Source organism: Cyrtonyx montezumae, unplaced genomic scaffold (genome assembly GCF_038088225.1).
Source record: "Cyrtonyx montezumae isolate F1298 unplaced genomic scaffold, pur_monq_1.0 scaffold_12, whole genome shotgun sequence".
NCBI lineage: Eukaryota > Metazoa > Chordata > Aves > Galliformes > Odontophoridae > Cyrtonyx > Cyrtonyx montezumae.
The window spans coordinates 20,917,989-20,941,939 of record NW_027071848.1 but is presented as its reverse complement, the minus strand read 5'-3'; the positions used below and the strand labels follow the sequence as shown (position 1 = coordinate 20,941,939).

Sequence of the window (23,951 nt, the reverse complement as noted above, 5' to 3'; positions counted from 1 at the left end):
TGGTTAATGTAAGCAGTCATTTTTGTATGAAAGACAACAGGAATAAAACAAATTACAACTGGGTTAATAAAGCATAGTTATCACTAGCTTTGCAGACATTACACTTAGACTCTGTGAACATGTGCCTTTGTATGTAAAGGTTTGAATGCCATCTCTGGGAGTAGAAAGGAGGATTTTATTTTTGTTTAGTAGTGGTTTTTTATGAGAAGAAAGAACAGAGTTCTTATACCTCTCTTGCCCATGGGAGGGGTTAATCTTCCCTAATCTAGCCATGGGAAGGTTGAATGTCTAGGTATCTTCACAGGATGACTCGGTCCCTTTCAGGGTGTGGTTTCATGCTCACATTTAAGCAGTCTAGGTCCCCATTGCCACACTGGTACTGAAGAAGAGCTCATTGCAAATACATCTTTGTTGTTGTTTTGCTCTGTTTGTTTTTAAGTTTATTAGTTTTCATGCGGTTCAGTTTCCTGGCCTGGGTGGCTGCCCAGTCCCCAGGCATTGCTGCAGCTTGAAGGCAGGTGTGGGAAAAAGTAGCAAGGGCAGGGGAAGAGTGAACCTTTACTGCACAAGCACAGACTTCCATCATTTTGAGTTGAGTGAGCCTGCACTCTGTGGTGGACAGGGTGAATGGACTGGTCACAGTGCCTCTCATCTATCAGATAACAAAGGCATCTACACAACTAGCTTACACAGGATCCCTAACTCTAAGGTTGCCAAATTGGGCTGACAAAAATGCTCACAACAGTTTATATATATTTTCATCCTGGGTGGATGAGTCCTTGAGTGGATGGAAGTGCTTCCATCTTCCTTTTCCCAGGACATGGTAAAAGTTTGAGAGTTAATGTTGGTAAGTCACTTGGACACTGAGAAGTTCACCAGATCAGTCGTTTTCTTGCTTAAGTTTGCTTTTAACAAGAAGGATTTGGTAAGTGAGGGTTGTGCAAATGTAAACGTGTTTCTGTATGACTGTGCCATGTGTACACACCATGTGTGTTTGAATGGCGTGTGGCAGGACCTTGTAGTAAAGCATAGCGTGCAGTGAAGTGGGTCTTGGTCAGCATGCATGTGCTCAGTGGTGAAAATAGATTTGGATGTGTAATGTGTAACAGATTTGTCAGTTCTTTAAGAGATTTGATCCGTGCTTTAATATGGCTGGCATATGTTTGACATTCCTGTGTATGTGTGTGTGTGTGTTTGATAAAGTACCGTGCTACTGAATTAAAGAAGTAAATCGATCTTAACTGGGGGATGAATTTCACTCCTGTACTCATATCTTGAAATACTGTTTTGGACAAATTTCTCTTAATTCTGATGGGTCCATTGTAGATATAGGGTTATACACAGTTTTCTGTCTTCTAAATGACATAAGTTCCTGGATTAATGTGGGCTTATATGCCCACACCAATAAAATAGTTAAAGAATTCACAGAACCAAACCTATGATATGAAGCGTGTGGTAAACGATGGAGAAATAATACCTGTCTTGTTTTCTTTTCCTAGGTGTTCATCTTTATTATGTTGGTGGGGAAGTGTATGCTGAATGTGTCAGTGACAGCAGTATTTTTGTGCAGAGCCGCAATTGTAACTATCAGCATGGTTTCCACCCAGCCACTGTCTGCAAGATCCCCAGTGGCTGCAGCCTCAAGATCTTCAATAACCAGCTCTTTGCCCAGCTGCTTGCCCAGTCAGTCAATCATGGTTTTGAAGTGGTATATGAGCTGACAAAGATGTGTACGATTCGAATGAGCTTTGTTAAAGTAAGGCTTCTTTGTTTTCTCTTGCCTTTATGAAAAGGGGAATCCCATCACTTCCTAGCTTTAGTGCAAAACTAGACCTTATCAGATCCTTCCCAAGTAGGGATATGCACCCAAGCTGCAAATTGCAATCCAGACTAACTGTTTTCCAGTGTTGCCTTAAACTTGTAGGTGATAAAAATCTGTGATCAACTTAAGAACTTCATGGACTCCAAAAACAAAGTATCTCACAGATTCATACTAAAAACAAGCAGAGACTGAATGATGGTGTTCCCCCATTCACTGCATGAGGAGTTCAGTTTAGGTGGGTTTAGCAGTGTGAAAACTTAGCTCTTAGACAGTTGTGATCCCTCCCATTCTTATTGCTTTGCAGTAGGGTTTGGTAGGGCCACGGATCTGAAAAAAAAATGTCCTTATGTCTCTAGACAAATTTACAGTCTCACCATTACTATAAACTCGTATATATGTGATCAGTCAAGAAATACTAGGTCCTCCCACAAAGCTTGTTGTAATTGTCATTGTTTGCCACCTGTCTGATCCCTGCCTCGAGATTATCTTAATTCCTGATGGCATTCACACTGGCAGTCACACTAACAGAAGAGCTTCTTTCCAGCAGAATACAATGCCCAAAAGAACAACTGATCTTCCCCTAATTAGAGGAGATAGTAGGCAACCAAAGCCTTTACTGTTTCCATGTCTTTGAAATCTGAACTTTGCATTGTGACTGCTCTGTGTGTGGTGTATTGGTCTTTGTGGGAGTTTCTTGAATCTTCTGAGTGGCCTTCTTACTAGAATATTTCTTGACCCTTTTTAGTATTTAGGATTTACTTTGGTGTCAGTTGTAGCACTTAAACCTTGGAGAATAGTGAATACTTCAAGACTACAGATATACTAGACTGTGACTTCCTATAGTGCTGCTGGGAAGCAGCACTATAGCTGGCAGCAGCATTCAGCCTGCAAACTAGGGAAGCTGCACCATCAGAAGCAAGTTGGTCTTATTAGTCACCATAAAAAGTGGCTTGAGTGTGTCCATTTGTCACGCAGATTTGGTTTGTACAAATGAATGAGTCAAGCCTTGAATTAACATCTAAGATGTTACAAAACTGCTTGAGGCTCTAGTCCAGTTCCCCCCTGTATTCTGAAAAGCAGATGAGTTGGGTCCTTCACAGCTTTCTGGTTGTGATTTTTTCCAGCCATCCTTAGGGACCCATCTACTTAACTCTGAGAGCATTAAGAATGCCCTGTAACTTCTCACAAGAGTCCAAACCATAATCTCCATGCTTGTGACCATGGAGTTGCTTTGTTCTTGGGAAGGGACTGGCATCTTGTTCACACGCAAGCATTAGGGGAAAAAAGGAAAGCAAGAAACCCAACAAGCAGCATTTTCTTTAATGGAAGACGTGAATGGGCATGTTGTTTGTAAAGGCAGTATAGCCAGTTACGCAATATTGTCATTATCTCAGCAACTCAAGGGCAGTCTCTTTGATGTGTTATCTGCCTCCGAGCCCAGCATGGCAGCAAAAAGTGGTGGCATTGATGCACTAAATAATACTACTGCAATATTATCACCTTGCTTTGTTGAAACTATAGTAGCCACTATAGTGCCTCAGGCACCAGAACACCAGTGCAGGGATTTATTGTGAACCTTTTCCCATGACCTTTGGAAAAAGGCTATGCAAATGTCAACTAGACTCTTCCTGGCCCATAAAAACGCTTTCCTGTACTCATTCTTCTCAAATTATTTCTTTCCCAAGGTGTGAGTCTGGGTGTATTTAGTTCTGGGTCATAATTATTCTTGAGTTTTGGATATGCAATGGCAGAGGAGCACATTAGATCAGTGGTCCCAGACTCCTAGATCACCAGTGCATGAGCTGGGAGGCAGGGCTGGGTAGGCACCAGGACATGAGAAGCTTGCCAGGACTGAGCCACTTTCTGGAGGCAGGACATGAGACAGAGGGAAGTGAAGCTCCTGTCTTCTCTGGTACCCCTAGTGTGCTCATACAGCAGCTGGGAGGAGCCAACCCTCAGGCACATGTGCAGCTATTACCAGGGAGAGCAGGTAATAATTGTCATCCACACAACGCTGCTGATAAACCTAACAAAACAAGGTTGGCTGTTGTCCCTTCTCCACAGATGAAACATCTGATGCACAAAGCAGAGAGTCAGAGATCTCCACTGAACTGAGCACTGAACCTAGAGCCCTCCCTCCCATATTGCTCCAGACTGTGCAAGGTTGGGAAGGTGTGGCAGGAGCAGCAGGATTCCCCAGCTTATTTCTCCACTGTGGAAAGCTCATTTCTACACTCCTTGTGTGTGTACTGGGATCTTCTTCCCATCCACCGTGCAAAACAACACCACAGCTTTGCAAATGGTTCTAATTTTATTCCAGCCTTAGAAAAGCTCCACCTCTGAATTCATTCTGGTCCTGGGGCTGACCCTGGGAGGCTGTGAGATCTGAGGGAGAACAGGAGAATCCTCCCCCGGGACATTTTACCCTCTGGCAGCGCATCCCGGGCCAGGAAAGCAGCACAGGCAATAGGTAGGAGGGTGGAAGTGTTTGGGAGCTGCCAGCAGAGGGAGATGCCCAGTCACTTACACAGACTGCCAAACTCCTGAAAATCAGACAGGTTGCATTTGCAACCTGTAATTACTGTTCCTATAGGCTTTCTGTCCTGCTAGTCAGGGGAGGTGTCCTCTGACACTTACCCTTTGGCCATGTATCTTCAGTGCAACTGAGTAATTAGTAGACTCTTAACAAATCAGAAGCATGACAACACTTAAAGGGTGGCTTTTGATATAGTCATTTCCAGAACACTTACCTGAGGTGCCCATGAACTCAGGCACTTTCTAGACTGATAAATTTTCTGAAGGCCAGAAAAATGCTTCTTGATTAAAAGCACACTTTGGGCTTTGTTAGGTTCACATCTTCACCTTCTGCTCTCTGTCTCTTTTCTTCATCAATGGATTTGTCTAGGCCACTTACAGCATCCAGTTGGTGTTGGTCCTAATTTTGCCATTGGTTTTCTAGAGAACTGGCTTCTAGAAGCCTCGATACAGAATCACTGGTTTTGCACTGGTACCTATATCACAGAATCACAGAGCTGTTGTGGTTGGAAGGGACCTCCAGAGACCATGGAGTCCAACCCCCTGCCAAAGCAGCTCCCTAGCCCAGGTTGCACAGGTAGGCGTCCAGGCGGGTCTGGAACGTCTCCAGAGAAGGAGACTCCACCACCTCTCTGTGCAGCTGTGCCACTGCTCCGTCACTGCACTGGGAAGAAGTTCCCACACACATTTGTGCAGAACTTCCTATGTTTCAGTTTGTGGCCATTTCCCCTCATCCTATCGCCACACACTGCTGAGAAGAGTCCAGCCTTGTCCATTTCCCTCCTGCTCCTTAGATATGTATAGACGTTGATCAGATCCCCCCTGAGTCATCTTTTTTCAAGGCTGAACAGACCCAGCTCTCTCAGCCTTTCCTCATCAGGGAGATGTTCCACGCCCTTTATCATCTTTGTAGCCCTCTGCTGGACTTTTTTGAGGAGGACGCTGTCTTTTTTGTACCAGGCATACAGTACTTTGAAGTGTTCAGCAGTCTTCAGTTTAGGTACCCTTAGGTGCCTTAGGTACAGTTTAGGCAAGCATCAGTCTCCATGACCCTTTTCATGCCAAAAATATCACACCTCCTGACAACCGTAATTAAAGTTAAGGTTCAGTTTCTGTGACTGGTGGCCCACAAATTAAGAGCATCATCCTGCAGTGGGACTGCCCTGTGGAGCTCTGAGCTCCGTTTTGTCAGTGATGCAGCCAGTTAGCTGTAAGAAAGGCTCTCCCTTGGTTTCCTCTGCATTGCTGTGAAACCACAGAGAGTGGTACTGTGCTTAAGCATCACGACTCAAAGCTTCTGCCTTTGGGTTGAAAAGAGGCAAGCAGTGAGTCTCTGAGGTTGGATGCTGAATGTTAAGACTTCTGTAATTCTGTGTTCATAAAAGCACCTGGTTGAGACCAGAGGCACTTTGTTAACCCCATCACACCGTTCTAGGAATTCACATAGGTGGCTAAAATCAGTGTATGTAGCTCAAACTCTGTCAGAATGGCTGCTTCCTTAACAAGCACACACTGTGCCCCCTTGAGGCTGGGGGCTCCTGCTTCTATTTTTTCCCTGCCAATGCTGTTTGTCCATCTTCTGACAGAAGCTCCATGTCCCTTATCTTCCAGAAAGATCTGAAGAAATTACTGCAGGATAAGAAAAGATAGAAGGATAGAAAAACTACAGAAAATGTCTATACATTTATTTAGTTGAAGGTAAAGAGGATGAGGGAACCTTGCTGGAAATTTCCAAATACATAGAGAAATACATACAAGTTCTAGAGCCTCACATGTGTAGGGTGCACCTCTGCCGATGAATGAAGCAGTGTCCAGGAACATTACCAGTCCTGCTGAAGTGTTATGACAGGACCTGGACTGCTTTTTGTCTGTGCAGACAGCAGCCTAGTAGACTGGCATGTATCCAGCATGCAAAAAGCAGGGTCCATTCCCTGAAGGCTGTTTGTAAGCAGCCAGACTTAGAAACAGGCCATTCCTCGCCAGCTGGAAGTGTGGAGAAGCATTTTTAATTCAATAGTACAGAGTTCCTGGTAACTATGATAGTTATAAACTTAAAAAGGAGCAAAGTTTTTAGAGGAAAGTATCCCAGGACAAAGCATTAAATCTTGGTGAGTTGGGTGATGGGCTACCGGTAGCTATCGTAAACCAGCAGCTCTGAATTTATGATTTACTGATGTCCTTTTTATAAAGACTCACTTTCTGGTCCTCTGGTGCTTTTGTAGGGCTGGGGAGCAGAGTATCATCGCCAGGATGTTACAAGCACGCCCTGCTGGATTGAGATCCACCTGCACGGACCATTGCAGTGGCTGGATAAGGTGCTGACACAGATGGGCTCACCTCATAACCCCATCTCTTCAGTCTCTTAAGAATCATCTCTAGAATTCCCTTGGGATGGATGCTATTGCAGGCAGTGGCTTATAGGATTTCCAGTGAACAGAAGCTTCTATATGTAGATGTATGCAGATGTAAATATATCTATACATAGTTTACTCTCCTTTTTTTTTTTCATGCTACATTTTGTGGTTTCCAGTTACTCTGATGCCAGTACAATAAGTTTAGGAATTCAGGTATAGCATGTCTGTTCTCAAAATGAGCCAAGTTCCTGCAAAAGTGTCAAGCAGTCTCTGTGAGCATCCTCATTCCCCAGCCATGCCAGTAAACGATGCGAATTCTCAGCACTTTCACATGGATCCAGAAACCTGGCTGTAGCTGTTCCTAGTAGGTGAAATTCACCCTTCTGCAGGCACCAAAAGTCAGATCTCGGCACCGTTTGTCTTCATTTTACATCCTAACTTCAGATCTAAGAGAGGACCTTAGGTGGTGCACAGGACTTAAGCATAGAGATGACTTTTATCCAGTGAACTGAAGGATTGAACGGCAATTCTGGTCTGTCTCCATACTGCAAATCACTGTGGGACAGCAAATCCCATGAGGAGCTGAGACCCCTGGGTCTGGCAGGAGGAGAGAGCCCTTGGGATGCCTTTGGCTCTGGACACATCTGAGTGGTCTGATACACTTAACACAGTAGTTATGGTACTGCTGCACTGAAAAGCAAAGAGCTCCTAAGAAAAATAATTGAAGTATATGCCTAGAAGTTTAAAATCTAATTAACTTCCAGTGCTTTTTTGCAAAGTACATACATACTTACATACGTATCCGGCATGTAAACTGAATCCTATCCATTATACAGTATTGATGTTGTTTGTTTTGAAGTTAGGACTATCTATAGTTAGACTACTGTGCTGATACCAAGGGTACGTCTAAAAGGGACTTGAACAGTGGTTCAGGAAAAGGAAATGAAGTGTGCTTTGAAGAACTGAGAAACGATATCATTCAGCTCAGCACAGTCTGTGCTGGGAACAGGAAGGCCTGTGCTCACAAGATACAGAGAGGAGGAGGTGAGAGGCAGTCAGGCTGTGCCCTGTGCTGTGCCACTCCTCAGCCTGACTGCAGTGCCCAGCTTTGGCAGAAGGGCTCCTGGCACTTTGTACATACCCATGGATGGTTGCTCACAGCATTTGCAGTGTTGTGGCCTCACCCGCACAGGATGGTGAGGTAGCAGAAGCATAAACAAGAGAAATCTATGTGCAGAGCTTGCGTACAGTTCCTTGTGTGTGGTCCTGTAAGGAATTGTTGTCCATTCTGTTGTCCCCAGAGCCAGCCTTTCCAAATGCTGTTCCTTTCTGGGGACGCAGCTAAAACACCACTACGTTTTGATGGCCCACGTTACCTTGCTGAAAGGGTAAAGGATTATTTCCCTCCGAGTGTAACAGGACCCTGAAAACTGCTTTGCACTGAGGGGCAACGAGAGTGATAACTTCTCAAACCTCTACACTACAATTACACTGAGAAAGATACGTTTTACAGAATATTTCTTTTCTTCTCACACAATATCTGGTGCTACACATTTTACTGCTTAATTACAAGAGAATGTGTGAAATCTTCAGGTACATCACATATGCAAACCAAGTGATATCCACTGGGAAGACCTTCTGTGTCTTTTAGATGCTACTGGCAGGGTACAGGAGAACAGGTGCTTGTTAAGTCTGAGCAGAACTGCAGGTTTATAGGAAGCTCAGTAAATATGAATAACTCTACTCTGTCAGTGTTTGCCATCAGCATCATCATGTGGAGTAAGAAAAGCATTACCTGTGGCAGTGATTCCAGTAGAAATATTCCACCCAAATTCCAGCTGTGCCATTTACTGCTTCACAGACTGGAGAAAGATGGGTTTGGAAGCAGACCTTCTCCTCAGCTCCCTTGGTCTTCAGTGTCACTGTTTTGAGCTGTTAGTAGCATTGTTTTCAGGGTGTCTGTTGTGCCCTTTCCCCAGCTATGCTTTTCAAATTGCTTATCCCTTCATTTAGCAGCTAAGGACAGGGAAATCAGCTCCCCTGTTCGGGATTAAGCACTGTCCTTCATCCTGAATTCTTCCTTGCCTCTTAGGCTGAAACCTCCTCACACACAGAGAATCCTAAGTGTTGCTTTTAGACATCGCCAGTATTGTCTCCTCTCACCAGAGAGCAAAGGTGGCTGTGCTAAGGTTCACTGCTCTTGGGCAGCTCCAGAGCCCAGTTCCCTGTTGATGCTGCAGAGGAAGAAGTGAAGACAGTGAAGATAAGCAGGTTTTCTGAGGCATTGTCCATCACAAGGTCTTTCGGGTGGATCAGATACACCACGCCCTGAGTATTCTTCTCTCTGCCCACTGAGTGTAGAGGATCATGGTCAGAGACAGACTGCTACATTGGATGCATCCAAAGGGAGGTGAAGTGAACCCGTGGGGAGGTGGCCTCGCAGCCTGGTATCGATGCCTCCTCAGTAAGTGTTGGTGTTTAAATGCAAGTTGGTAAACTCAGAGCAGCTTTTCTGTTCCCGTATTTCTCCTCTTGCACCACTTCTCACACAGGTAGCCCTTGTGGCCTCAGTTCAGTCCTTTCTATCTCACTGTAATGCCTCCCCATTCTGGAAGGAGATCTTTTGTGCTCTAAGATCTTCATGAACCCATCGCCCTGTGTGTTCAATTTATAGCCTTTAAAGGCAGTCATTAATACCCAGGCTTTTGAGATGGACATCCTAAGGGATTTAAAACCACTTACAGGGAGACTGCTTAGCTCAAGGCAGATTTTTTAAATGTCTTTTGAGCCATCAACATCAAACTCTCTTGAAGGTTTCTGTGGAGAAGGACTATGCATCATCAGGCAGCGAAGGGAGTTTGGTCAGGCCGTGGCATAAAGAGCATCAATCATGATACTCAGACCTCTTGTTTTCCTGTTAAGTAGTTGAGAAAAAACTCTCTGATTGCTGCCAGTTCCTCAGCAGCACCAGTATTAGTGTTCACATCCAGAGGGGACTGATGCAGGTCTTGCACACTGCTTGAAACCATTCCAACAGCACCACTGCTCTGCTCAGGCCCATATCTTGCACTGCAACATCAAGATGATCAAGACATTATGGTGATAGTTGGAGCACTCAGAAGTGCAGCACGGGCTTTGCCTCCCTGTCAGATCCCTCCTCACAGAGAACTCAGCCAGCAAGCACTGTGTTAAGCATTCCCACAGCCTGAGCAGCCTCCTTGGAGAGGTCTCTGCCTCAAGCAGGGCATCAGAGTGGGTGCCTCACAGAGATCCCTTCTAGTTTACATTGTTCTGTGGCTCCGTGCAGACATTCAGTGGTAAGTGGTCGCCGCAGGCAGGAGCTCTCTGTTAGTGGAGACAGTGTCAGGATGAAGCATGTTTATTTACCCTCAGCTATTTCTGCGTGAGTTCAGTGCAGGACAGAGTTGTTAGATATTAATGTTTCAGGAGTATAAAACCAGCACTGGAAACATCTCTCATTGTAAACATCATCCCATCACATAGCTCTTAAAATGGAGCAAATCAGACATTTGTGGCTACAGCTTTGTCTAATCCACCCATGTTCCTCCTTGCTTCTGGCACTCATCCTTGGCTGATAGGTGCTGTGAATCAAAGTCTCAGCAGTTCCACACAAACCACTGGATGTGCAGAGGCCACTCAGGCAGAGATGTCAGCTCTGGTTGGATGCAGACGATCAAGGAGCTTGATAGACCTTAGTAGACTTCGAAGGGGTCTCGAGTACGTAGCTTGTATGAACTGTATTACTATTTATTGACTTCTCTGGTGCTGAAAGCCCAAGTGGGCATTTAGACTTTGTTTAGGGCTCAGTGTCTCTAGTGCAGACAGTGTGTATCAGCATAAGACACAGCCCTTAGTTTGTGACCATCATGGAAGCTCCAGAGTGGCAGGAGTGACCAGGATCCTGTTGCCTTTCACCCCAGGGCTTCCCAGCCAGCTTGCCCAGGTGCCCTTCATGCTACATTACCATACTGGTGCCACACTTACCTGCAAGGGAGGTGAGGTGTGAGTCCAACCAAGAGGAGACCTCCACTTGGAGCTGGGCTGGGCTTGCAAAGCTGGTGCCTGTGCAGGTAATGAGGCTGAGTTGCAGGCTGTGTCTCTTCTGCAAGACAAACATAACCACTATGTCCTCCAGTCAGCTTCTCTTCCAATACGGCCAGTGTGAACACATGCAGCTAATGGTGAACAGTTTTTACATCTTCAAGTCATAGTGTTTTTATTATCCATAGATGCTGCTATTTTATAGTTCGTGTTAGTCTTCAAATAATATTGCATATGGATAGAATAGGAAGGAATAGACCAACCAGTTAATAATTTTAAATACAGACCTCATCAGCAAAGAAAAGCTAGAAAGAAATTGGTAAAGTCTGACCCCTTGCACTTCCACTGTAGCGAGCACATCTGTTTCAAAGTGATTTTTTGATGCTGAGCTTTGTGTTATGTCTTACTGATTCACAGTTATATCCAAGAAATGCTTTGCAAACAAGAGAGCAAGGGAACAAACATAATGGTAAGCAGAGAGAAAGCACCTCTAGATATTTTTTCCCCCACTTACTCAAGCAATTGGAGTTCAGTTTTAATTATTTATAATACTTTGTAAGTACAGATTAAGCATAGCACAGCGTGTTTCCTTCAGGTAATTCAGTGTTAGCAGTTTAATCCATCCTTTCAGTATCGCCTCTGATTTAAATCGGGCTGAGAAGTGAGACAAGAAAGTGAAGAACCAGGTCTTGCCGTGGATTAACGAAGCCATAATCTGCATAGAATCACAGAATCACCAAGGTTGGAAAAGACCTCCAAGATCAGCCCGTCCAACCGTCACCAGTAGTTCTCACTAAACCATGTTCCTCAACACAACATCTAAACATTCCTGGAACACCTCCAGGGCTGGTGCACATCTTGTAGGGATGTATGCAGCCAAGGGACCGCAATGGGGGATTTGAGCAAAGTGTGGGGTGTTTTTTTATGTAAAGAACTAGCTATCACAGCCTGGCACAGAAAAGAACTGTGAAATACATAAAGATTTAATGGCACCACTTCTGTCTATGAACAGTTCTGCTCTCTCTTGCCCATCACAGTCCAGGCAAAACTTCTTCACCACCTAGAAGAAAGTAAGTAGTATTCAGAGCTAGTGAGATTCTGTAAAAGCAGTGTGGATCACTGTGCAAATAACACTACTTGAACTCTTGCCTCTTGAGAACAGAAAATCTCAGAGACGTACTTAGTTTCAGGAGCCTGAGGCATTGGGGCAGTTCAGTGTCCTCTATCAGCCCCATGCCCCGACACAGAAAAATACAACCAATGCTTATCAAGTGGATGTTCTCCCAGGCACTCCTCCTGTTGCATCTGATTTGAGGCATCCTGAAGTCAACATATTTAGCCTGATGTTTGAACAGTATGCTTCTCAACACACTCCATTTTCTTTGGCTGGACCTATTCTATTGTAAAAGGGATTATTCACGTCTTGTGTTTTACTGTTAATAAAGTTATTTCTGATTTAAGAACTCTGCCTTGTTCCTTCCTATTTTCTTACTTGAAAGAGAGAGGCTTTGGAAAGCTGTAGGTCCCCATCTGACAAGGAGTGACGGCGGAAACCAGAGCTTTTAGAAAGCCTTTATTTATACAAGCATTATGCAAGAGGATCAGTGGGGTTTCCCAGCAGAATGGGATGCTAAACACCATATAAAATGGATTGAAAATTACAACAGCATAAAATCTGCCTGCTATAAAGTATATGTGTCCCTCATTAGCTCTCCTGTGGTAGATCTGAAGATTCAAGACGATAGTTCAGCTTACTTTGAGAAGTGGCAGACCTGAACCTGGCAGTGCTGCCCTATTCCTTACCCACTGGTGGGTCACACCTGAGAATCCCATCTGACACCGCCCAAACAGGACAGCCCAGCTCCCAGCACATCTCACAGACCACTGGAAATACAGGACACTGGGATGCACATCGCTCCGCAGATCTTCAGCAAGCTGCATTTATTTTGAGATTAAGCAGTCTGTTTTAACACACACTCTCTGTGCCCCTTTTCTACCCTGTGCTGCCACACTGTCCAAGCACACCAGCTTCAAGATAGTCTTGTAGCACTCACCCAAGCGTGAGCATGGCTATGTGAGAGCTGCCTGGGCAGACCACACTAGCTTTGTGTGCGTGCCATCTGTCAAGAGCTATGTGCTATATCTCAGCTATGGGCTGAACGTGGGACAAAGACCAGAATCTGTACGCTCTCATCTACCATGCTGCAGCAGGGCAGGCTGTGTCCCAAAGCACACTGAATTTGGCTGCCATCTAGGAAATGCGTGGCCCGCCATAAAATTAGGGATTACAAACGGCCACGGCACGCAGCGCCTCTGCCACTGCCCACGGAAAACATTAGGGGGAAAAGAGAAGTGTAAGGTTTTTGTTAAAGCTCATCTGGAAGCAATCCAGGAAAGGATAAATGTTTTTAAGTATCTAAATGGAGGTGGGAGAAAAATAGATGAGGCAGGTTCTTCTCAGTGGTGTACGCTGATAAGACGAGGTGTAATGGCCTAAACCTCAAACATAGCAAGGTCTGCACTAACACGCAGAAGAACTTAATGCTAAAGGCAACAGCACTGGGACAGCCTGCCCAGAGAGGCTGTGGAGTCCCCTTCTATGGAGATAGCCAAGACCTGAGCTGGCACCCACCTGTGCGACCTGTTATAGGGTACCTGCTTTATCAGGGGGTTGGTCCCTTCCAACCCCTGCAATACCTGGTGCTTCTTGTCTCTTGGTTTTCCCTTGTAAAGCTTGTTGTCTACAATCCCCACTCCCCAGGCCTGATTGCAGTGTATGTGAAGCATACCCATAGGAGAAAAACACAGTTTGGGATCGCTTATGCTATTCAAGACGCGCACAAATCCATGAGACCAGATGGGATGCCACCAAGGGTGCTGGAAGAGCTGACAGTGTCATTGCATGGCCTCACTCTTATCACTTCTCAAAGGTAACAGTGACCAGGAGGAGGTTCATTACCATGGGACAAAGGAAAAAGAAGGCGTAATCTTCAAGAAAGGAGAAGAGAATCCAGGAAACTACAGGCTGCTCAGTCTCACATCATTTCCTGAATCCTCAAGGCCATTTCCAATCCCATACATGACAGGGCTATGAGCAAACAGCCAGCAATCATCTACCAAGAGTAAACAACAGCTGACCAAGTGACTGCCATCCACATTGCAGCACCTGGCTCCACAGGTGTATGGGAGCTGTTGAATCACGGCCTGAACCACTGATGATCACCTGAGGAAAGCACTGAGTCAGCCGCAGGAGCACAGGTGAAGGCAATGTACCTGTGTGACCAGAAGGGGAGGAGTCTGGCTCCACCTCTCCCAGGCCTCATTTAAGGGCTGACCACCACTGGGGAAGGATCTCTTTCTGGAGATCCCTCCCATGTGGAGCTCCAGACAAGCCTCAATCTTTGGTGACAGGTGAGCCCTTCCTAATTTATCAGGTGTCTTTATACAATCTGGATAAGCCATCCAAAAATATACTGTTCATCTTCATTATACTGTGTGGGCACCATTCATTCAGGGTATTCACCCTAGAACAGGTAAGAGGGGAGCAAACAACGTTTACCTTGTCTTCTGAAAGGTCCTTGGTATGATATCCTGTATTATCTTACTCAAATTGGTGATGTATGGACTGGATAAGTGGGCAGTAAACTGAGTAAAAAATTCACATCCCCTTGTTTGATCACCTTTGAGGCTTTCAAACAAAACACCACTAGGAGAGGCTTCAAAAACTCCTGGAGACGTTCCAAATGCAGCTGGGTAAGGAGGCCAAGCCAGGTCTGACTTATGTAGTTCCACTACAAAGTGGCTTATAACTTTCATTCTAGAAGTTCCCACGTTTTAAAAACTTAAAAATATGCTCAAACAAGAAAAAACACAAACCTGAACTATAGCTTAAATATTTGTCTCTCTCTGTATGGGGACTGCTGAGTCACAGCCTGAATCACTGACTGAGCACCTGAAAGAAAGACCTGGTCAGCACTGGGAGCTCAGGTGAAGGAAATTCACCTGTGTGACCAGTAGGGGTGGAATCAGGCTCCACTGCTCTTAGACCTCATTTAAGGGCTGACTACTACTGAGGAAGAATCTCTTGAAGGAGATCTTTCCCTGTGAGCCTTGATCTTCAGAGACAGGTGAGCATGTTCCTTCTTTTTGTAACATCTTGTTTGCACTGGTCCCTTTGCCTTTACGTCCTCCAAATCAGATTGTTAATACTGCCTTGGTTTAGATGCAAGAAGAATTCTCCTTTCTTCAGAAAAAGCCTTCTATCAGTGGTATAGCACATCTTCCTATCTGCTAAGGCAAGCACATTACATAAAACACGAAATGTACATTTTTATCCTTCTGCTAGTGAAGAAGGAAACTTGATCACTTTTTCCAAGTCCCTAAGAAACACAAAAGAAAGTTTAGGAAGTAAAAAAAAACTCACAACAAATTAAATAAACACAAACACAACTGCAATGAAAAAAAATCACAAGGACTCCAAATGCTATGAGACTACATGCAGAAGTATTTTTAAAGTAGAGAGCACAGTGTCTCCAAAAAAATACAATATACATACAGTACAGTGAATTATGTATAGCTATAATGAACAAATTTCTATCGCATAGATGCAGAGGGACACCACCAACCAAAATTTCTGAAAGCACTTCATTACATTGCCTTGTTTGTCCAGTAAAAGCAAATACTCTTAAGAGCATGTCTTACGTGTCATGTGTTCCTTGAAAAAGAGGAACCGAAAAAAATACCTTAAGAATAATGACACACAATATGGTAAAACCAGAAATGGGAAAGTGGAAAAATAACTGTCAGTAAAACTGGCAAAGGAGAAGTTGGGTGCCTAGAATTACTTCTTTTTTTGAAGCACCCAGGCAGAGCTGTTTGCCTACATGCTTTTGTAAGATGACCGTCTAGAACAATAAAACAAATGCTTCCTTGTAATGGGCTGGAAATACACATTTTCACAAATATTCTAACACGAACAGTGATTTGATTTCACTCAAAAGCTAAAATAACCTCAGCGTGGGAACGCAACAGTTTTCATGTCACCTAGCCAGAGCTAGCCATTTTATAATAGAGAAAAAAACACAAAGTTACATACAAACATAACCAAACAACAACAAACAAAAAAACCCAACAGATTTACTCAAACACTTATTGGTCCAGAACTGCTGGTACAAAGTTTTTGGATCTCTTTTTTAAAGAAAAACATACACAATGCTGAATACAAAAATCCCTACTGAATGACTGTTACACATACAAAAAGCATAGCTTATAAAAACCCCATAGGACTGCAACAAAAACTCCTGAACAGATATTATTCAGCAAATCAAAGTGCTGCAAGTAGTACTTCAATAAGCACCTCCACCATTCAGACAGCTTCTATTAGGAAACAAGGTTAATACAAAACTTGGGACTCATTACTTCAATAAGTGTTTGGATTCTTAACCAAATCAACTGCAAGTTCATCTGAATTGGCTGAAAACCTGAGAAGTTCAGCACTTGAGCTGATTAGGTATCAGTTATCTTACTAAAATAACTGGGACTATACTTTTTCAGGAGAAAGAAAACATATGGAGAACAAATGCACAAACCCATTTTACATTTTGGATGTGTTTGCTGTTAAAAACCTTTGAGTTAAAAGCTTTAACTTATTCACTCACAAATGAGAATACCACTCATTTATGTAAGTTATGTGATTTCATGTGTTACAAGTTGGTCCTCCGAAAGAACTTCACAAAACAAGGTCCAACTCTTCACTGCATACATTACAACACAAACTCTTCTCAAAAGCACTTTCCTATTTCTCCCATTTGGAGATTTTGAACACCTATTCCTTTACATGCTTTGCACACACAGAGAAGCATTTCAAACCTGCTCAACTTGCATATAATGAATACAAAGCAGGAGGATCACCTGATCTACACTGAGCCACTGGTTGACTTCTTAACGGCATGTTGTCTTTAGCCTTCAGTGCAAGACTACTGGACAGAAGCTGCTCACATCCCTGAGGAATTGCTGTTAAGTCATGCCACAGGATTGGCTCAAATTGGACTATTTCACAACTTCCATAGAAAGTAACTGAATTCCTTCAATGATTGTCATCAAAGAGTGACTTGTTTAACAGTAAATCTTCATGTAGAAAAATGTTAATTTAGTGGAAGACTTTGGTAGGAAAAGGGTGTACAGCTAAACGTTACTGACATAAACATATTCCCACTAAAAAGAAAAATCTAAGTTTTAAAAAGAATCAAAAATACTCCTCCAGATTTGCTCACAAGTTCACAAACACCCAAGCAGCTCAAAACTTCAAAAGTGCAAACAAGAACCAAGTAAAAATACGTGACAGCAGCTTTACTTTTCCTTTTAACATTTCGATTTTTTTTTTTTCATATTTGAAGAAAATATACATCCCATTCCTCCTTCAGCACCACACTCATCAGCAGGTCACTGATCTGTTCTGATTATCCAGGTGCTCCTTGAAACTGCTGCTGCCGTTGTTCCAAAGCCTGCTGACTTAACAGCTGCTGTTGTTTCTGCAGGAACTGCACTACTTCTGGACTTCTGAGCAGGGACTGCAAGGAAAGAAAGCAGACTCGACTTTAAAGGAAAAAAAAACAGCCATATAAAATAGTGAGCACTATGACATACAAATGCATTTCAATCACACTTCTGTCTGAGCCAATTTCCACCTTCCCTGCTGTAGTGTTTGAAGCTGTAACAACTTCAGTAACTGTAATTGTGTAGCAAAGCTCATGTTCAACATCCATTTCATGATATCCCAGCATTTATCAAGAAGAGTACTCCAGCCAAAAAGAATGCATTAAAAAAACCAATGCTCTGCCTTCAATCAAAAGATAAGAGTATCTAAAACCACCTGCATCTTATCCTCTAACCTAGAAAGGGAAAGCCAATTAGGAACTGATTAGGTGAATGCATCTGAAGAAATTCCACTGCTGATCATGAAGCTAATTATCACTGGACATGAGATTTTAAGAATAAACTCCCTGTAAGTCAGCTTAGATGGAAGTGAATAGAAATTTGCTGAAACAAGCAAAATGAAACAAGCCTAAAGCTGCAGATGGACTCTTGCAAAGAGCACTGCTTAACCCATTCCAAACAGCCTGCCTTCCAACTTGGCACTGTTCATTCTTATTCCTGCAAGGTGGCAGCACAAGTCTTTGTAAGGCAAAATGGCAAAGAAGGTCAGAAATGGAACCATCCAAAATATAAAGCAGGAAAAAAGCTATTTTTCAACCAAATTAATTCCCTAGACTTGCTGTTCATTGAGCGTAGTGGACAACTAAGTGTACCAGGTACTCAACCTTCCAACCTAGACTTATGCTGAAAAGGATCAGCAGTTTCCAGCTAAGGGCAGAGAATTTTATGCTATTAGGAAGCAATTCTGCAGAGATCACAGCTGAAAGCAATGATTCTGCATTCAACTTAAACCTCCAGCTGTACTGAATAGGTAAGATTAATAACAACCAGCTCACCGAACAGATGTGCAGCCTGCTTCTCCATAGCTTACATTAGCTTTCTCAAGTCACTTCACTGCACAGGCTAGTTCCATTTTATAGCATTTCAAAGCTCTTCCCCATTTTACCACCCCTTACTGCCACAGCCTGTGATACAAAAACACCAGCACTTCCACCCACTGCTATACATGCAGTATTCAAGAAAGTAAGTCTGTATACTTAAGATTTTCTTCTTCCCAGTGCAGTGACGGAGCAGTGGCACAGCTGCACAGAGAGGTGGTGGAGTCTCCTTCTCTGCAGACGTTCCAGACCCGCCTGGACGCCTACCTGTGCAACCTGGGCTAGGGAGCTGCTTTGGCAGGGGGTTGGACTCCATGATCTCTGGAGGTCCCTTCCAGCCCCTACAATTCTGTGCTTTCTCTGATGCTTCTTTTAACATTTCTGAACAAGGGCTGCATGGATTGTAAGACTGCTTTGCACAGCTTACAGAGAGCAGGCACAGTTCTATTAACTTCTCGTGGAATAAGATAGTAAGCAAACCAATGAAACAGAAAGAACTGCAATGAAAAAGCCCAAACAACAGTTAAGTACTGAATTATTTCCCTTCATTAGGCACAATTCTTTAAGAAGACTTACAGAAGCAGAAGCATTTCAAAACTTGTAACATATGCCACCCTATGCAGTCTACAAACATCATACCATAGCAGAGTTTGCAGAAGAACATGGACTTCAAGTCTATCTGAAACTTTACAGAAAAGTTGGATGAATTGATTATAATGATAGCTCCTAGTACAACAAAACCCCCAATTTCAGTAAATAAGCAAAGATTATATTCAGTAACCTCTGCATTTCATGCAGTAGCAGACATCTGTACTGCAATGTATTTCAAAACTGAAAATATGCACACGCATCATTCAACTGATTTTTCATCTTTCACAGAGGGTGACACCGAAACATTGCTACACTGCCTTTACATTTTCTTTGAGGTCATGGACTCAAATAACTTACCAGCCTCTTTTTATTCAATACTTGTTCTAGAAGAGTCGGTCTTGCTGGGCGATCTCCAATGGAGCCCGTTCTCTGTTTCGTAGCAGAAACTGAGCCTTCAACACAATCCTGAGCATTAAAGACAAAACAGAACAGAGAAGTGAGACTACAAAAGCTGCTATCACATATTTACTTTTTACTGAAGAAGAGTAAAGAATCTGTTCATCTTATCGACCTACAGAGGAAAATAACACAACTGTATTTATTCAACATCTGGTCTCTTTTCCCTTCCATGCTGTCTTTCACAGCAATACAGATGAGTTTGAGTTACTCTTCTAAACTGCAAATTGAACCAAGTCAGGTGCTCAAGAAATGTTTTGATGCTGCAATGAGGGACGTGACTTAGAGTGAAATATTGCTGATAGGTTAAACTGGATGACCTTAGAAGGCTCTTCCAATCTTGGTGATTTTATGGCTCTAAGTTAAAATGGGTAGTTCACATCTTGAATCCAACTGTATTTCTTGTAAGTGAAGTCACTCACAACACTCCCACCTTCAATTGGTAGAAGTGAGCAATGTTTAGCATTTGCAGTTGGGTGGGAACAACGTTTTTAATAGCAAAACATAACATACTTCAGAAAACTAGCATGGACTTGTCAAAGCTGTACACAAGAAACAAAATCTACATACTTCTCGTTTGCATGTTTATCCTGTTCCTTATACAACTACCACTCATGAATTAGAATGTCTTCTAAACAATGTAGCTCTATGATATTCTACAGAGAAAACACACTTTGGAAAATTTCAGTCATAATACTAATCGTATGTGTATCACATTCACAACTTGGGACAATTTTTTGGCCTTATAGTATTTCATCCCTCCTGCCCAATACCCTCCCCATCCTTGAAATCTCTTTACCAATACTTCCTTTTCACCTGAAAGGGTTAGCTTAAGAACAAAAAATCATCCTAGCCCAGTTATCTTTAACTTCAACCCTGTCCATAAAGGTGAGAAGTAAAACTTCTATTAGGAATCCAATTCCAGAGGTGTTTGTCAAAGCCACAGAAGACACCTCCAGTGCAGCAAAAGCATGCCAAGTTTATGACTATCACAGAAAAATCTGAGTTGGAAGGGACCTTTAAGATCATCTAGTTCCAACCCCCCTGCTACAGGGAGGGACACCTCCCTCTATTCCAGGTTACACAAAGCCCCATCCAGCCTGGCCTTGAATACTTCTAGGAAGGAGGCATCTACAGCTCTCTGGGCAACATGTCCCAGTGTCTCACCACCCTCACAGTAAATAATTTCTTCCTAATGCCTAGACCAAATTGACCTTCTTCCAGTTTAAAATAATTTCCCCTTGTCCTGTCACTACATGCCCTTATAAAAAGTCCTGCTATTCCTGCTTTTCTCTGCAGGTTCAGGCCTTACAGGTATTACATTCCAAGCAACCTCAGAGAAACAAGCCCTCTGTTTTCCAGAACACAATCATCACTACTGCATGCCACAGACCAAATCACCTTAACCCATCGCTACACAAAATGCTCCAGTTGTACCACTCTCCCATACTGTCTCCTTTCCTGAGCAAAGGAAAATACTTGTCCACTTTGTGACCTCACCATGCTGAACTATTGGGAAAGGAACGTAGCAAGTCATATAAGCATGTAAATCCAGAATTCACCTGCATCTTCATTACTGCATGCAGTAATTGTTTCTTCCTCTTAGCTAAGAAAGAAAATCATAGAACGGCTTGGGTTGGAAGGGAACTCAAAGGATCAGCCCAATCCAACCCCTCTGCTGTGGGCAGGGCTGCCAGCGACTAAATTAGGGACTAGATCAGGCAACGCAGGGTGCCATCCTGCCTGTCCTTGGACACCTCCAAGGATGGGGCAACCACAACGTCTCCAGGCAGCCTGTACCAGCACTTTCCCACCGTGTAGGTGAAAAGTTTCCCCCGACATCTAATCTAAGCCTCCATTCCTTTAACTAGAAGTTGTTTCCCCATGTCTCATCACTATGAATCCATGTAAAAACTGAATTTCCCTCCGGCTCATTAGGTCTCTTTAAGTACTGGTAGACTGCAACGATGCCACCCCGGAGCCTTCTCTTCTCCAGGCTGAGTAGTGAATAAAGGTGGAAAAGCTTCACAGAATGGCAAGGGGGAAGAAGCCAGAAGCACGCAAGTCCTCGCTGCAAAACAAACGCTGTGGGCGAAGCACAAAGTAGACGGCACTTGCATCTACGTGACGCTTCCCTGCCCATTGGCGGTCAGTCGCGGCTCAGAAATAACGGCTTTCACACCCGCCCCGCCTCACCTCGGCTCTGGGGCCGCTCCCCGCGTTGGCGGCCGCGGCGCCGCCGCCCCCCAGGGCCTGGTCACTCTTCTTGCGCTTGTACTTGTCCTTGTACATCTTGTTGCGGTGCCGCTTGCACATCCACGGCTTGCGCTGCTTCGCCACCTGCGTGGTGGTCTCGCTGCAGCCCTGGTACGTGCAGCTCTTGCAGCCGCCGCCCGCCGCCGCCGCCTCGCCGCTGGAGGCCGCCGCCTGCTCCTCCTCCTCCAGCTCTTCAGGGCTGGCCGTGCTCTCGCCGCCCGCCGCCGCCGCTGCCGCCTCCTCCTCCCCCGCCTCGGCCTCGCCGGGGCCCAGCTCGTAGAACAACATCAGGCCGCCCGCGGCGGACGGCGGCGCATCGGCGCACGGCAGCACCCCCCCTCCCGCCGCCGCCTCCTCCTCGCCGCCGCCGCACGGCTGCATCACGAGCAGCGCCAGCTGCTGCGGCGGCGAGGAGGAGGAGGAGGCGGACGAGGGGGGAGCAACGGCGGGGCTGGCCCGCAGGACGCCGGTCAGCGAGCCCGCCGCGCCCGACGGCGCCTCAGCCCGTCAGCCGCACCAGTGCGCATGCGCCGCCGCCCAGCGCTCACCGCGCTTGCGCCCCAGGGCCGCCTGCGTACCGCCGCGGGCGCCATCTTGTGCGCCTCGCAGAGGCCTCGCGGGTTTTGGTGTTGGGGCTGTCCGCTGTCACGCGGTGAAGAAGCGCCTCCTAGCTCTGTCACGAGGCACCTGGTGTGCTCTGTTCTGACCTTGTCTTGCTGCAGGCCTCCTCGGCATGCATGTGGGAATGGGTGTGGCTGTCTGCGCACATTGTGTCCCGATGAGGATCTGCACTCAGCCTCCTTATGAATCATATCATAGAGTCATAGAATGGCGTTGCTTGGAAGGGACCCCAAGGATCATCAAGTTTCAGCCACAGGCCACCAACCTCCAGATCCAGTACAAGACCAGGTTGCCCAAGGCTCCATACAACCTGGTCTTCAACGCCTCCAGGGATGGAGCACGCACAGCCTGTCTGGGCAGCTTGTGCCGGCACCTCACCTCTCTCTGAAGAACTTCCTCCTGACATCCAATTTAAACCTTCCCTCCTTGACCTTAAATACATTCCCCATGTCCTATCTCTATCTACCCAAGTGAAAAGTTGATTTTCCTCCTTTTTATAATCCCCTTTTAGATACTTGAAGGCTGCGATGAAGTTACCTTGTAGCCTTCTCCAGGCCAAACAAGCCCATTTCCCTCAGCCTGTCTTCTTAGAGGAGGTGCTTCAGCCCTCTGTTCATCTTCATGGCCCTCCTCCTGACTCTCCAGCAGCTCCACATCTTTCTTGTGTTGGGGGCCCCAGACTTGGATGTAATACTCCAGATGGGGCTGATAGAGGTTGGTTTGACAAGCAATAGGGAAGAGTACATTAGCTTAAGAACCAATATATGAGTTCAGCAAAAGGAATCCATAAGTGATAGTTCTAAAACTTTCAGCTTCAGGAGGTGAATTTTTCCTCAATAATTTTGCACTGAGGACATAACAATACTTTTGCCTCAATGATTTTGCCTCATGAGAACTACAGGAGTCACAACAGAATACTTTTATCTTTTGCCTCAAAATGTGCAAGGACATTTTCCTCAGGTTCCCATACATTATTTTTAAAGACTGGCTCACTATGGCCTAATAAGCAATGGAAATCTTCCAAACCAGGGAAAAGTGGATGGAAGTGGACCAAAGGCTTCAGTGATTAATCTGATGGTGGAAAAAGGGGAAGAAGTAAGAGGGCAGTTGACCACTCTAGATATCACTGAGCGTACCCAAAAGGACATTAGCACATATCTGTGAGACCTTGAAGAAGAATGAATATGTATACCAGTGTACTGCATATGTATGTTTTAACTGTTTAAAAGAGCCTGAACTCTTAAGAGGGCATGCTTGCTTGTCAGATCACCTGGTACGTATCGTGAGGAATAAAAGAATGCTGCTTTCTAACACCACATTGGAGTTAGAGAGTTTTCTTCCAGGATTTTGGATGACAGGGCCTCATGAAGACAGAACAGAATGGCCGCCATTCTACTACTGCACTCGCAACTTCCAGCTTTCTTACCCTTTCCATCATTGATTTGGGCATGGATTATCACCTTGGCTCACTTCAGCATGACTTGTGGATTCTTTCAGCTATTACAGGGCTTAACGGTGCAGCTGAGACCGTGATCATCCAATGTTTGCCTCCACAATTATTTTCTAAGTAAAAATACTTTAGTATGATTTGACGGCTGGAGCACCTCTCCTATGAAGAAAGGCTGAGGAAGTTGGGCTTGTTTAGCTTGGAGAAGGCCCCCCCCCCACACACACATACATATATATATATTGCCAGCCTTCCATTCCTACTTCATCATCTTT

At 44.6% G+C, this 23,951-nt stretch overlaps 2 protein-coding genes across 4 annotated transcripts in view; one reads left to right on the top strand and one right to left on the bottom strand.

Moving 5' to 3' along the window:
• The window catches only part of SMAD9 (SMAD family member 9), a 36,200-nt gene extending 28,375 nt beyond the window's left edge, over positions 1–7,825 (top strand). For all 3 annotated transcript variants that reach the window (XM_065730242.1, XM_065730243.1, XM_065730241.1), the window contains 2 exons: positions 1,500–1,756; positions 6,580–7,825. In XM_065730242.1, the coding sequence (XP_065586314.1) occupies positions 1,500–1,756; positions 6,580–6,723 (401 nt within the window). In that variant the 3' untranslated portion in view covers positions 6,724–7,825. The remainder of the gene's footprint in view (positions 1–1,499; positions 1,757–6,579) is intronic.
• Positions 7,826–17,106: 9,281 nt separating this feature from the next.
• On the bottom strand, positions 17,107–23,620 carry RFXAP (regulatory factor X associated protein). Its single transcript, XM_065730380.1, has 5 exons — positions 23,542–23,620; positions 22,767–22,978; positions 21,549–22,112; positions 19,254–19,361; positions 17,107–17,342 (listed from the first exon to the last, which is right to left on the bottom strand). The coding sequence occupies exons 1-5, from the start codon at positions 23,618–23,620 to the stop codon at positions 17,232–17,234; spliced, it is 1,074 nt and encodes a 357-aa protein (XP_065586452.1). The 3' UTR covers positions 17,107–17,231.
• Between the last annotated feature and the right edge of the window lie 331 nt (positions 23,621–23,951).

Bases quoted from the DNA above. Each gene is read 5' to 3' on its own strand.
- RFXAP (XM_065730380.1), bottom strand. From the start codon at position 23,620: ATGGCGGCCATTCTGTTCTGTCTTCATGAGGCCCTGTCATCCAAAATC. The intron at 22,113-22,766 runs GTAACTTCATCG...TGCGGCTGACGG, and splicing joins GGCCTGGAGAAGGCTACAAG to GCTGAGGCGCCGTCGGGCGC. The intron at 17,343-19,253 runs GTAAGTTATTTG...CTTTCCTTGCAG, and splicing joins TATTGAATAAAAAGAGGCTG to TCCCTGCTCAGAAGTCCAGA.